Source organism: Sabethes cyaneus, chromosome 3, assembly GCF_943734655.1.
Source record: "Sabethes cyaneus chromosome 3, idSabCyanKW18_F2, whole genome shotgun sequence".
Lineage (NCBI taxonomy): Eukaryota > Metazoa > Arthropoda > Insecta > Diptera > Culicidae > Sabethes > Sabethes cyaneus.
Window position 1 is genome coordinate 38,714,635 of NC_071355.1, and position 14,170 is coordinate 38,728,804.

Below are 14,170 nucleotides of genomic sequence, written 5' to 3' on the forward strand. Positions count from 1 at the left end.
GGGCGAAAAAAAGTCCTACAAACACAAAAACTCGCTTGTTTCCATTTTCAATCGTGTCACTCGTGGTGACACTGTGCTCGCACTTTGTATATTTCCTTCGCAGTTATCCGTCGCTCCTTTCGTTCTCACACAGTATTTATCTAGGTATCTAATGTCTAGCAAAATAAGCTTCTAAAATGGTATTGGCGCAACACGAAAGCTTACGCAGCGGATGGCCGAATTGACTTAAGACCTAGTTTTGCACTGCATTTCTCGCTGCTCTAAAGAGGCTCGTCGATTCTGACGTAATAAAAGTAATAACGTAATCTCTAGTTGTAATTAACTGACTGACTGTATAGGTTTATATGAATGTATAGCTCTTTCGCAATTGATAGCTATCTATCTGGGTGCTTTCCAGCTTGCTTTATCTGATGTATTTCTTTAGTCCAAAGCCTGACAGGCCGATGCCGTGCAGACCGCCGATGCCGGAGGACAACAGTGGAGCCCCGCTGCCGATGATTTGCCCTCCGAGGACGCCTCCGCTAATGATGCCGTCACCGATGAGACCTCCTCCGCCACTTATGATGGGACCGATGCTCGGTCCGATGGCTGGTGCGATGGCCGGTGCGATGGCTGGTGCAGCAGCAATGGCTGGCGCATACGATGGAGCATAGGCGATTGCTGGTGCCGGCGCTGGAACCGGGTACGGAATAGGTTGTGGTACTGGAACGGGCTGTGGCACTGGGATAGGTTGTGGAACGGGAACTGGTTGGGGAACCGGGACCGGTTGCGGAACGGTCACCGGGACGGTTCTGGATTTTGGAAGAAGTAAAAGAAATTATGACATTAGATTTTTAATATTTGAAAGAATCAGAACTGTGAGACTTTCATCGATTAAGATTTAAAAAAATGAAAGGTAAGAGGCATTTAATCCTAATAATATGAGTTGTGCAAGTTGTTTCAAAAAGTTTTAAGATATAAGAAGGAATATTTGGCAGGATGAAGAGATTGACATTGTTTTACTCGAACGCAGTTAAACTGCTTTGAGGGTTCTATTAATTATTATTTTCTTTGAAAGACTTGATTTGTAATTAAAAAGTTTTTCTTTTTATGCCATGAATTATTTAAGGCTATGTTTGTGCAATTTACAAAGTTTTTAATTGCCTGCTATTAATGACAAGAATAAATATTTGTTGAAAGTTGAATATAGTCGTTAAAACTTAGCATACAATTGATGGCACAATTGATTGAATCCTGAGCATTTATAATCATCATCATCATTAGCGCTTTAGAGATGAAGTAGCTTGTGCCGTATCACTAACTCGTCTTCAGTTCATTTGGTACTGGACTCTTTGTCGGTAATCCTTTGAGCGTCTGAATACTGGCAAATTTCAATTTATCGCTCAATGGTAGCTTTAGCTTTCGTTTAAAAAGTGTCATATCTTCCGAACGAGTCTTAGGATTAGCTTCCTTTACTGGTTTACCATTTTCAGATTTTCTGTCGATGGTCAGACGTTCTCAAAATTGGTTTAAAGCCTGGCTAAGTAAGCTGGACGCATAGAACAAACTATAATTCGGGTCTGGAGTGTCGCAAAAAAACCCTAAATGACTGGATTGCAGTGTTTTTATTCTGCTTTATTCAGATTCACGGATTTTCTTAATAGAATATTTCAAATTGATTTTGTCTCATCTGTTTGAAAACATCTGTTTTCAATTAATCGGTAGTCCATTTGCTATAGCCGTACGGAAGTTTTGCCACATTTTTATTCGGTTATGTTCAGGGAACCAAAATATCATTGTTTATACGCAGAAATAACCGACAAAAACGAAGAGCGATAAGCCAGTTATTCTGTGCCTATAAAACAAACATACGTTGCAACCAGAATGTATCACGATAACAAAATTATAGGACAAATGTATGTCCCTTCACACTACTGAGAATGATAACGTTAGGTGAGAATATGTTTTGAGTTTTGATACACACTGGCTTTCACAAGCGCTAGTTGTTGGTGATAGAGGCATACAATAAAATATGTTTTTATCGCAAGTCGGCTGGTTAAAGACAATACTTTATCAGCAATTTGAACAAAGGGTCTCAAAATGTCTTAAAATTAAAACGGAATGAGAGAACCCTGTAAGAAGTAAGTTGATGATTAGATTAGCTGGCCCGCTGTCGTGAATATTCAAGGAATTAAATGCTATTTTAAAATCCAGATCGAATATGATATCAAAAGTATCTCAAGGCAGTATCCTAGGACCATTAATTTTCGTACTTTTTATGAACGATATTTGTGATTGGATTAAGTCTGAGAACAATGTTTTACTAATAACTTAAAAATCTTCCAAGTTGTTACTTTCTATCTCGATCGCGATGCTTTGCAATATGACATAGTGATAACCTATTGCATTGCTGCCTCGTAATCGGTATGCAAGTGAAAGCATTGAAATGCAACATTATTTCTTTTTGCTTTTTCCTTTGAAACCCACAACATGGAGGATACAAGAAAACACTGACTTATAAAACGCTGTGTCTTGCGAACTATACCTAAGACGGCAGCCCTGTTCGCGAGACTAAGCAGCGCAGCCCTAGTAAGGCAGTATACTTAAAAACCTTATGCTAGGAGATATTCAGGCAAGGAACTTCAACGGAACAATCGGTATCGATCCAGGCAAAAGAAAAAGGACAAAGATTATTGGAAACTTGGTACTTGTCAAGACTCTTCTTGAAACAGGCACGCGTGGGTATCCTGGAAAGACTACTATGATTATCTCTAGTACCTGTTTTGCACGATGGAACATTCGGAAGCACACCTGGAAACACCCTAATCGTCCTAAGAGTCCTACTCTCAGATCGACTACGTTCTGGCTGATGGCCGGCACTTTTCTGATGTCGTGACGTGCGATCCTTCCGGGGACCAAATGTCGTCTCGGAGCACTATCTCGGACTCAGCAAGAACCGCGCCCGGTTGTCCAACGTATTCGAATCGAAGCCAACGAGGAAGATACGACTGAACATTCGGCGGTTATTAGCGGGAGGAGTTGCTGCAGAGTACTCTTAGAAAACTGAAGAGCGGATCGGTGAACAACTTGGAGCGAATGTGAACAAACAATGGGGGCACATCCACGACGCGATCAGCATTACAGCGCGAAAAGTATTGGGTACGACTACTGCTGCAGTGCTTCCAGTGATGAGTTGTTTGACGCAGAGTGCCAACGACCCAGGTAACCAATAAGCATTTCCAATGCAATTTAAAAGCAAGCCAATAAGCATTTAAGTTGCCTTAAATGCTACTTAAGTGCTATTTCGGAAAAATATGCGGCTACTTTACTGCTAGCCCTCTTATAGTGCTGACAATGCTTATTTGCAGCTAGTTACCAACAAGAAGAATTTAAATAGAATTGTGGATGCCAATTTACAACAGTTATGCAGTTAAACAGCTGATAAACAACAACCTGCAGTATAAAACGCCAGGGATGCTAATAAACGACTGATTTACTGCTTATTTTAACGCTTATTGGTTACCTGGGGAGTGACTGACGAGAAAAATCGAGCCAGAAGTCACATATTGGCTACAAAGGTGACACGCCAGAGTGGAAAGAGATACCGAGATGCTAGAGCTACCGAAACGAGACTTCGCTGTCGTAAGAAAAGCCAGCACTGGGATCGAGTTCTTGCGGAGGCGGAGAATTCCTTCGAGAGACACGATACGAGAAGCTTCTTTAATACGATCAACGGAATTATGAACCGAACCGTGCCAATTCTTGTTATGTGCAACGACAAGAACGAGAACCTGTTTACCGGAAGATCGAAGGTGGCTAGGCGTTGGAGACAACACAAGATGGAGAGGTCAGCAGAAATAGGATGACGATTGAGGATGATGGACAAGCTGTGAATCCACCAACTCTGGACGAAGTTAGAAAAGCAGCGAGAGAGCTAAAAACCCGATTTAATCCACCTAGTGGTGAAAGAAACCTTTGTTATACGGTCTTACTTGCTATTTGAGATAGAAATCGACACGTCTTCGGAACATAATTCATCTATTGGTTATCATTGCGTAGTGCGTTGGTTTACATAAAATTTTTGAAAATTGAATAAGTTTACAAAATTTGAACAAAATAGGAACTTTTTTAAATTTTGATAGATCCTTTTTTCATGAAATTGCTGAGTAAGGATAAGTAAGTTGTTATTAATCTGAGTAAGTGCAAATAAAAGTAAGTTGTAAGAGGAAATCTTATTCTTTAACATATATTGTCTAGTAAAGATCTAGTTTTTGAACTATGCATAGTTTCCTGTAATGCCATTCTATTTGAATCACATCAATAGAGTTTTCTTGAATAATTTTCATCAATTTTTATTAATCTTCGGTTACTCACGCTGTTGTATTTTGTACAACACGTGTAGGTTTTTCAACGCCATATTATTATAAAGTTACAAATCGTTGTTTAACTAACGTATATTCTTCAACTAACTTATTGTGAGCAAAATGTCATAATTATTCAATGCATTAATAATTTAAATTGTTGGGAAAATGTATGCAGCAAAACTATCAGCCAATGTAAAATGTTTAAAATGTATCCGTCTGCTGGTCGAGTAATTCGGAGTCAAAACTAGGGTATTCTTTATAATCAAAGTTCTACAGTTCCTAAACAAACAAACATACAGGTATACTATTTTCAGAAAAGTTGTGTATTTTTACTATTTGTATAATTTTGTATTACACAAAAAAGTCATGTAACAATTACAAAAGGAGCAAAAATAAAAAAACTGATTTTACAAATTCATATACAATAAATAAGATTTTTCTATCTTCGCTGCAGAAGGTTACTGTCTTTAGCAAAATTTCTTGTAATAATATGCTCTATAACTTTGCAGAACACATCAATGTGTAATATTGACACTGAAAAAAAATTTTTTTATTTCACTTTTAGGGGGATTAATCCAAATTTAAATCCACCAGACGATAGAGCTTTCAATTTCTAGAAACTCTTCCAAAGGTTCGATAAACCTAAAACCAAGTTTTCCTAGTCAAAACTCTAGCGCACACATTTTCTTCGGTTTTGGGCTATTGTGCGCGCAAGTAACCGTGTTAATATAGTTGGCGCGAGTGTTCGAGGGTTAATATCTTTTGATCGGTAGAACCAATTCTTATGAAATTTTGCATATATATTCGTAGTGTGAAAACCTCTCGTTTGATATTAAAATAATTAAAATTAGGTAAATTATCTTGGTTAAAATCATTATAAATCATTGGTAATTTTGGTGTGGTGTATACGGTTGCTCATAACTTTCAAATTAAACGTCCAATCAAAAAATCATTCAATAGTGATCTATTAGGATATATTATCTTTCAAATGAGACTAATAGCGCATAAATCGGTTTGGCCATCTCTAAGAAACAGGCGATAATTATTACCTTGTCAAAACAGGTTTTTTAAGTATAACTTTTAAACTACTTGTTTGTTTTCAATTGAAAATTCCTGAACAATTTAGCTTTAATAAGGGCTTTCACTTGATACTAAGATCGTTGAAATCGGGCATATAGTTCCGGAGAAACCTGTGTCACGTATTTTTTACATTTTTGCTTATAACTTTTAAACGAAACGTCGTATCACGAAACAACTCAATAGTGATCTACTAGACAATAATACCTTTCAAACAAAAGTAATAGCGAACGATTCGGTTCAGCCATCTCTGAGAAACAGGCGATAGAAAAAATCATTACATACATACACACACACACACACACACACACAGACATTGCTCAAATCGTCGAACCCTATCGATTGGTATATGTGACTTGGCCCTCCGAGCCTCGGATCAATTTCGTGTTTTTCGACCAATTTTTAAACCTTTGTTATAGTATAACAAAGGTAAAAACCCGATTTAATCCACCTAGTGGTGAAAGGAACCTTTGTTATACGGTCTTACTTGCTATTTGAGATAGAAATCGACACGTCTTCGGAACATAATTCATCTATTGGTTAACGTTACGTAGTTCGTTGGTTTTCATAAAATTGTTGGAAATTGAATAAGTGTTCACAATTTGAACAAAATAGGAGCACTTATAAAATTTTATAGATCCTTTTTTCATGAAATTACTGAGTAAGGGTAAGTTGGTTGTTACTAATTTGAGTAAGTGCAAGTAAAAGTAAGTTGTAAGAGGAAATATTATTATTTAACATATACATTGCCTAGTATAGGTCTAGTTTGTAGGTTTTTGAACTATGCATAAATTCCTGTAATGCCACTCTTTTTGATTGACATTAATAAAATTTTCTTAAATAAACTTCATCAATTTTTATTAACCTTCACGCTGTTGCATTTTGTACAACACGTGTAGGTTTTTGAATGCCATATTGTTATAAAGTTACAAATCGCTGTTTAACTAACGTACGTATATTCTTCAATTAACTTGTTATGAGGAAAATGTCATAATTATTCAATGCATTAATGCTTTAAATTGTTGGGAAAATAGATCAGCATAAACTGACATCACAGAAACGAAGCAATCAGCATGTGAAGTGTACCGCAATTAATCCCAACTGGAATTTTCTCTCGTTTCTTCTTATGGAAAAATGGTGTCTGTATGCAGCAAAACTATCAGCAAATGTAAAATGTTTAAAATTTATCTGTTGGTAGTCGAGTAATTTGGAGTCAAAATTAAGGTATTTTTTATAATAAAAGTTCTACAGTACCTAAACAAACAAACATAGAGGTACACTATATTCAGCAAAGTTGTGTATTTTTACTATTTGTACAATTTTATAATACATGAAAAAGTCATACAACAATTACAAAAAGAGCTAAAATATAAAATACTGATTTTACGAATTCATAAACAATAAATAAGATTTTTCTATCTTCGCTGAATAGATAGAAGGTTACTGTGTTCTACAAAATTTCTTGTAATAATATGTTCTAAAACTTTGCAGAACACATCAATGTGTTATATTGAAACTGAAGAAAAATATTTTTTTTTATTTCACTTTTAGGGGGGTTAATCAAAATTTAAATTGCACCAGATGATAGAACTTTCAATTTCAAGAAATTGTTCCGAAGGTTTCATAAACCTAAAACCAAGTTTTTTCAGTCAAAACTCTAGTGCGCATGTCTTTTTGGCTTTGGGCCATTGTGCGCGCGAGTAACCGTATTACAAAGTTGGCGCGAGTGTTGGAGGGTTAATATCTTTTGATCGGCAAAACCGATTCTTCTAAAATTTTGCAGATATATTTGCAGCATTAAAATCTCTAATTTGATGCCAAAATAATTCAAACTAGATAAACTATCTTAGCTGAAATCGTTATAAATTATTGTAAATTTTAATGTGTTGTTTTCAATTGCTCATAACTTTCAAATTAAACGTCCAATCAAAAAACAAATCAATAGTGATCTATTAGGCTATGTTACCTTTCAAATGAGACTAAAAGCGCCTGAATCGGTTTAGCCATCTCTAAGAAACAGGCGATAATTATTACCTTGTCAAAACAGGTTTTTTAAGCATAACTTTTAAACTACTCGTTTGTTTTCAATAAAATTTATCCGAAAAATTTATCCTTAACAAGAGCTTTAATTCGATACTAAGATCGTTGAAATCGGTCATTTGGTTCCGGAGAAAATCGTGTCACGTAATTTTCACATTTTTGCTTATAACTTTCAAACGAAAAGTCGGACCATGAAACAATTCAATAGTGATGTACTAGGCAATAATACCTTTCAAACAAAAGTAATAGCGAACAAATCCGTTCAGCCATCTTCGAGAAACAGGCGATAGAAAAGTTGCGCCCCGCACATACATACACACATACACACACACACACACACACACACACAGACATTGCTCAGTTCGTCGAACCCTGTCGATTGGTATATGTGGCTCGGCCCTCCGGGCCTCGGAACAATTTCGTGTTTTTCAACCAATTCCTAAACCTTTGTTATAGTATAACAAAGGTAAAACGTAAAAGCAGCTGGAAAGGACGGCATCTCTGCCGAACTTTTGAAAGTTGGAAGCGAACGGCTGTTTTGTGGAATCCATCAGGTTATACTAAATCTAAGGACTGAGGAGGAACCTACGGACTGGTTAGAAAGTCTCAATTCTGGATACAAAATTCTCTCACGCATCCTGTTTGTCAGACTGAAACCGTTGCAAGAAACCTTTGTTGGTAAATACCAGTGTGGTTTTCGAGAGCGACGCTCCACGACGGATCAACCAGATAAATTCCGGGAATTCAACTTGCGTTGATAGACTTTAAGGCAGCGTATGATTCAGTTTAACGAAATGAGCTGTTGCCGATTATGCTTGAACATGGTTTTCCAACAAGACTGAAGCGGCGAACTAGCCGCAGGCTGAAAACCTCTTAAATAAAGAGTAATAATCTATTTATATAATTTATTATATAAGAGGCTTATGTCTGTTCCGAAAACCAGGTCTCTGACAGGACATCATGAGAGGCTTATTGGTAGCTAAAAACAGGTCCCTGACAGGACGTCAAGTAGCAATGGCTTGTATTCTCAGTCACCTCTCTGGTCGACTGCTGAACTGCTCGACTGCTCAACTGGTTGACTAAACTGCTCGACTGGACTGGTCGATTCGACTGCTCGACTCAACTGCTTGATTGAACAGATCGACTTGACTGCTTGACTAAACAGCTCGAGTGGAGTACTCGACTTAACTACTCGATTCGACTACTTGACACATTTGCTTAACTTACTACTCGACCCGACTGCTCGACTTAACTGCATGATTGAAATGCTCGACTGGACTTTTCGATTCTACTGCTCGACTGGACTACTTGACTGCACAGCATGATTCATCTACTCGACTAGACTGCTCGACTCAACTGTTCGATTCGACGCTCGACTCAACTGCTCGACTCGACTGCTCGACTCAACTGCTCGGCTGGACTGCTTGACAGAACAGCTTGATTTAACTGCACGACTAGCTGAGCGAAAATCTTACGATCCGGACAATATAAATGTCTGTTAAGAATTCAGAAAACTGCGGATATATTTCATTGGCCAGTGTTTGCGAAGATGTTTAATCTTTGTATTAGTTCTTTGAGTTCTTATATTGCATAATATAGCTCTAAGTTGCTGTACATAAAAGAGTCAGCCGGAAGCTGAAACAAATAGTTTTTATGGTCATATTGGATTTTAATTAACTGAATAAAAACATTATCTCCACTGTCCTGATTCTATAGGCGGGCAATATGGGTCTTTTGTGTGAGTGGCTCTGAACCGTTTATTGTCTGCCGTAAAGAATCTGACTAAAGAAAAGACACTGGAGCTCAGTCACTCGCGGCCTCCTGTCATCATTAAACCTGATGTGCTCAACGATGATTGTTGTGCGTGACTCTGTTCAAAGTTGCTAGGAAAAGTTCGAACAATATTTTTTCGAGTTCAACATTTAGGCGATTTTATGAACTGTACGATACAAATTTGATTGCCTGGTGTTTTCGTTAGGCAGCACGGATCGATTTCGTGATGATACGATGATATTTGTTGCCATTTGCTTGCAGTCATTATTTTCAGCCGTGTTCATCGACTGATACTCCGCAAGTTTTCGAGCAAAAGATTCAGAAGGTTTCATCGAGATTCATGCGCACTTGGTTTCGACGAACTGAAAATGAGCTCCAGTGTCATTTCTTTAGTCAGATTCTTTAGTCTGCCGCAAACCGATTCATATGGTCGGTGTTAAGTCAGACAGAACTGAGTGGCAAATTTCTGAATTCGAGAAAAACGCATTCAAAGTTTGCTGCGTTCGAAATTATCTACTAACTCTGGCTGTTTGCAACATTTATGTAGTCTGATTAGAGTAAAATGTTGCTTAGAAAATTCTTGATCGTTTGCCACCATTAACTCATTTTTTAAAATTTTGCGACTTGGTCCGGTTTGATTTAACACCGACAATTTGATATCGTGACAAGCAATCGAGTTGAGCAGGCGAATCAAGCAATCGAGTCAAACAGTAGGGTCGAGCAGTCGAGTCGAACAGTTAAATCGAGCTGTTCAGTCAAGCAGTCCGATCGAGCAGTTGAATGGAGTGGTCGAGTCGAGTAGTGAAGTCGAGCAGTGAAGTCGAGCAGTTAAATCGATCAGTCTAGTCGAGCAGTTAGGTCGAGTAGTCTAGTCGAGCACTTGAGTCGAGCAGTCGAATCGAATGGTTTAGTCAAGCAGTCGGGTCGAGCGTTTAAGCCGAAAAGTTGAGTCGAGCAGTTCATTCGAGCAGTTGAGTAGAGTAGTCGAGTCGAGTCGTGCAGTTGAATTGAGCAGTCTAGTCGGGCAGTTAAATCAAGCTGTTCAGTTAAGCAGTCCAGCCGAGCAGTTGAGTCGAGCAGTCGAGTTGGGCAGTTGAACCGAGCAGTCGAGTCGAGCAGTTGAGTCGAGCAGTCGAGTCGAGCAGTTGAATCGAGTAGTCTATTCAAGCAGTTGAGTCGAGCGTTGAATCGGTCAGAGACCTGGTTTTCGGTACAGACATAAGCCTCTTATATAAATAGACTATAAGCGGGGCGAAGCAATACAATATGGCGCACTAAGCAAAGTTGATCTTGTAGCGGTTGCTTGTTAAACGGCAGTATGAGCCGTTCCGAATTATAGTGATCTATTGACCATTTTTTATCTAAAATGAGATTTTTGTAAAAATCGCACCCTTTTGCATAGATGTACAGTGGACCCCCGTTCGTTTGAACGATTCCTCATGCAAACTAACGGATTTTCCCGATAGTTTGATTCTAACAGAAATGTTACAGAATTGTAGCACAAGTTGATATTGCTATCAAACTTTGTTATAGGGTTTATTTCCAATGCCCGTTGTAGTAAGTAAAGCCATTCTAATTTTTATCATTTGTTGGATGAATTTAATGAATAATCCCTAAGTTCTTGTGCTGGTTTGACTAACACACACTTACCTTCCGATCCGTGAAATCACTGAAAAGCGATTATTAAAGCATATTATTGAAATTACGCAACTGAATTTATTCCTTAAATTCGTCGTACCGTTTTAAAACCCGTCCATCAACAATGTTTACGAAGCTAACGCACATGTATTTGTGTAGGACGGCATGACAAATGATATTCTGCAAAATGTCTGCAGGTCAGGCAAGTTTTCCTGGCTGTAGAATAACGACAATGCCTTGTGTGAGTTATTTTCATTTATGAATGACGGAAATTGAAACGATTAGTCGACATTTTCTTCTTCGTCGCACGAAAAAACGTAGGCTGGTAGGACTTCTTAAAGATAAAAAGCATTTAAATAAATCTTAGCTCACTTGGATTGATCGCGTATGACAACAAACTAAAATATTAGGGAATAACTAGTTTTGCATTGTGTGTCATAAAAATTGTGAATTATAACACGCTTTGTGACAATTTGGTTATACAGTAGGATAGAATATTGATTTTTATAACTCATCTTGATATAAACTAGATCAAATTATATCACAATGCTTTGAGCAGATTTTGTTACAATTTTTGTTATTTTAACTACTAGCGAGACCAAGTTTATAACAAAACGCGAAGGAGATTTTGTTATGAAATACTACCCAAGTAACAATTTGGGTTTTATTACACTCTTATGATGGTATTTAAGACCAAAATTGATCTTGAAGACCACCATAAGAGTACAATAAAACTTACATAGTTGCTTAGGTAGTTATTTAGAACTCCCGTTGGTTCCAGTCGTCATACTCTTTCACCAATACCAATTTTATAGAGGTTTTGCATCATTTATTGACATTTACAAATCCCACGGATATAGACCACTATGTTGCGGAACGTTTTGGGGATTGCAGATAAATTATATATGAAATCATAGTGATCTATGTATGTACATTGATATAAATAAATCGTATATTTTGAAATCACTTGAGCTTTTTATGCATTCTCATGTTGAATCACTTTATACCCTGCACATTAGAACGCTTAGTTTGGAGAAAATAATTGAATGGAATTTTTTATAGAGTTTTCTACATAATTGCGTTTCCTGTAAAATTTGCTGAATGATCAGTAGACTTCTGAAGGTATGCAAAAAAAAACAATATTCCACTTTCCCCTTTCCCCTACTTAACAACTCGAGTCTGAACGCAAAGATGCTTTGAAGGATTGTAAATATAATGATATGGGATGCGCATCCCACAATCAGCAGAAATAGAGTGTTTAGAGTGTTTAATTACGAAAAGCTAGCTGAAAACAGTAAAACTTTAGTTCAGCGCTCACCAGTAAAAAAACTATTTCTTCAATGTTTTGATTTTAGTGCAGAAAAAATTCTAATGCAGACTCAGAGATTTTCATCAAGTTCCATTTTTGAAGATGATCACTACTTACTATTATTAAATAGGAACATACTTTTGTTTCTGTTGTGGTCCATGCATTTCAAGTCGTCTTACATCAATACACACACTACTGATAGCAACCGAAGACTTTAAGCAAGTCTATAATTTTACTAAAAATCCCTTTTGTAATTTCACTTTTGTAAAGTATTGCTGCAGTATCCAAATAATATTCCACAATTTATAGTGACAAACCATCGTTCATTGAAGTAATCCCAAGCAACAACGCAAGTTTTATTGCACTCTTAATGCGGTTTCCTGATCAATATTGGTCACAAAAGCCATCATAAGAGTTTAATAAAACCCAAATTGTCGCTTGGGATGTTTACTTTGATCTATGAAATTATGTATAACACCTAATCACCTAAACACCTAAACTTACCTGGTGACAGTGACCGGGAACGGTTGCGGTACAGGAACGGCCACTGGCCGATCTACGGGAACGTGTACCGGATATGGTCGCGGTATGTGGACCGGCACGGGAACTGGCTGCGGATAAGGTCTATCCACAGGCACAGGCACGGGCACTTGCACTGGAACGGGAACGTTTCGCGTTACAGGAACGGCATACGGAGTCGGTACCGGAACCGGTACCGGTTGGGATACCGTGTTCGTGGTGTGCGTATGAATGTTTCGTGTGATTGTTGGGGCAAGTGAAATGGACGGAGCTGCCAGCGCCGGTGCCGCAATGGCTGGTGCAGCAATGGCGGGTGCGGCAATGGCAGGAGCAATCAGAGGACCTCCAATGGCCGCTCCTAATCCAGAAGAAATGGCGGGAATTCCCAATCCTCCATATCCATATCCCCCATATCCCCCGTATCCCAGACCTCCGTAACCGATTCCTCCGATTCCTCCATAGATAGCTCGTTTATAGGCGTACTTTGGAGGTGACGAAGTGATTCCTTGCACTGCTGCCAACAGTACCACAATAAACACTCTGAAAACCTTTATCCAAGAATAAAACAAAGAATATCAACTAAAAACTATTCCACAGCACTAGAAAATTTGCACTAGAAAACACTTACAACTAGCAGCTTCATGACTGTTACTGACCACTGAGTCACAACACTAGCCGAAGCACTTTGCAATTCTGACCGATAATTTGATAATGTTCACCTACTTTTATACTGGAATGGGAGCACTAGAGCAGCGTCCAGCGGCCGCAGTCGGAGATGTCATCATGTAATGCTAGGACCAAATTCGTCCGTCGCAGACCCCTGCCAGCCAGCCAGCCAGCTAGCCAGAGCGTGGTCCGGTTCGAGTTGCCGATGGCCATAAATCATTTCTCTGCCCTTTTTCTGTACCCATCGTGTACCCGTCGTTTGCTGTTTCAAAAGACGTAAGTCCAATTGCTTGGAAAAGCGGAAAACTCGAACGCCCTGCCGGGCGGTGATACAGTTCGAGAGCTGGCGGACTTACGCATCGTGACGCGCAGTTTTTCTCGTTGTACCTGGTTGATCTAGTGGCAGTGATTTGGGGTAAATTTTTTTAGAAAAAGTTTAATCCTTAATGACAGTTAACAAATCTTGTTTTAAATTGTTAGTTGTATTTATTGGGATGTTTTGAAAATATTGATGGGAAGCATGAGCTCGTTTTACACCGTTGCACTCCTTTCTCGTAGCTATCAAAGAAAGCGCCTTGCGTGCATATCGCACAAAAAAGGGTTCAATCGCAACTCCAAAGCCCGCTGCGAGCGGTGTCGTAACGATGTCCATCCATCAGTTGGCAACTATTGGCAACATTTTATGAGATTCTAATTTCGAGAGTAGTTGCCGATGCGAACTAGAACTTAGTTTGTTGCTTTTGCTACTGTTTTCATTAGGAAAAATCATGTAGAAAGTTTTTTGTTAAGAAAACCTTGTTACGGA

General features: G+C 38.4%; 1 protein-coding gene across 1 annotated transcript; it reads right to left on the reverse strand.

The window, feature by feature from the left end:
* Positions 1-403: 403 nt before the first annotated feature.
* On the reverse strand, positions 404-13,342 carry LOC128739482 (tetra-peptide repeat homeobox protein 1-like). The gene is made up of 3 exons (XM_053834976.1): positions 13,328-13,342; positions 12,685-13,247; positions 404-791 (listed from the first exon to the last, which is right to left on the reverse strand). The coding sequence occupies exons 1-3, from the start codon at positions 13,340-13,342 to the stop codon at positions 404-406; spliced, it is 966 nt and encodes a 321-aa protein (XP_053690951.1).
* Positions 13,343-14,170: the final 828 nt, after the last annotated feature.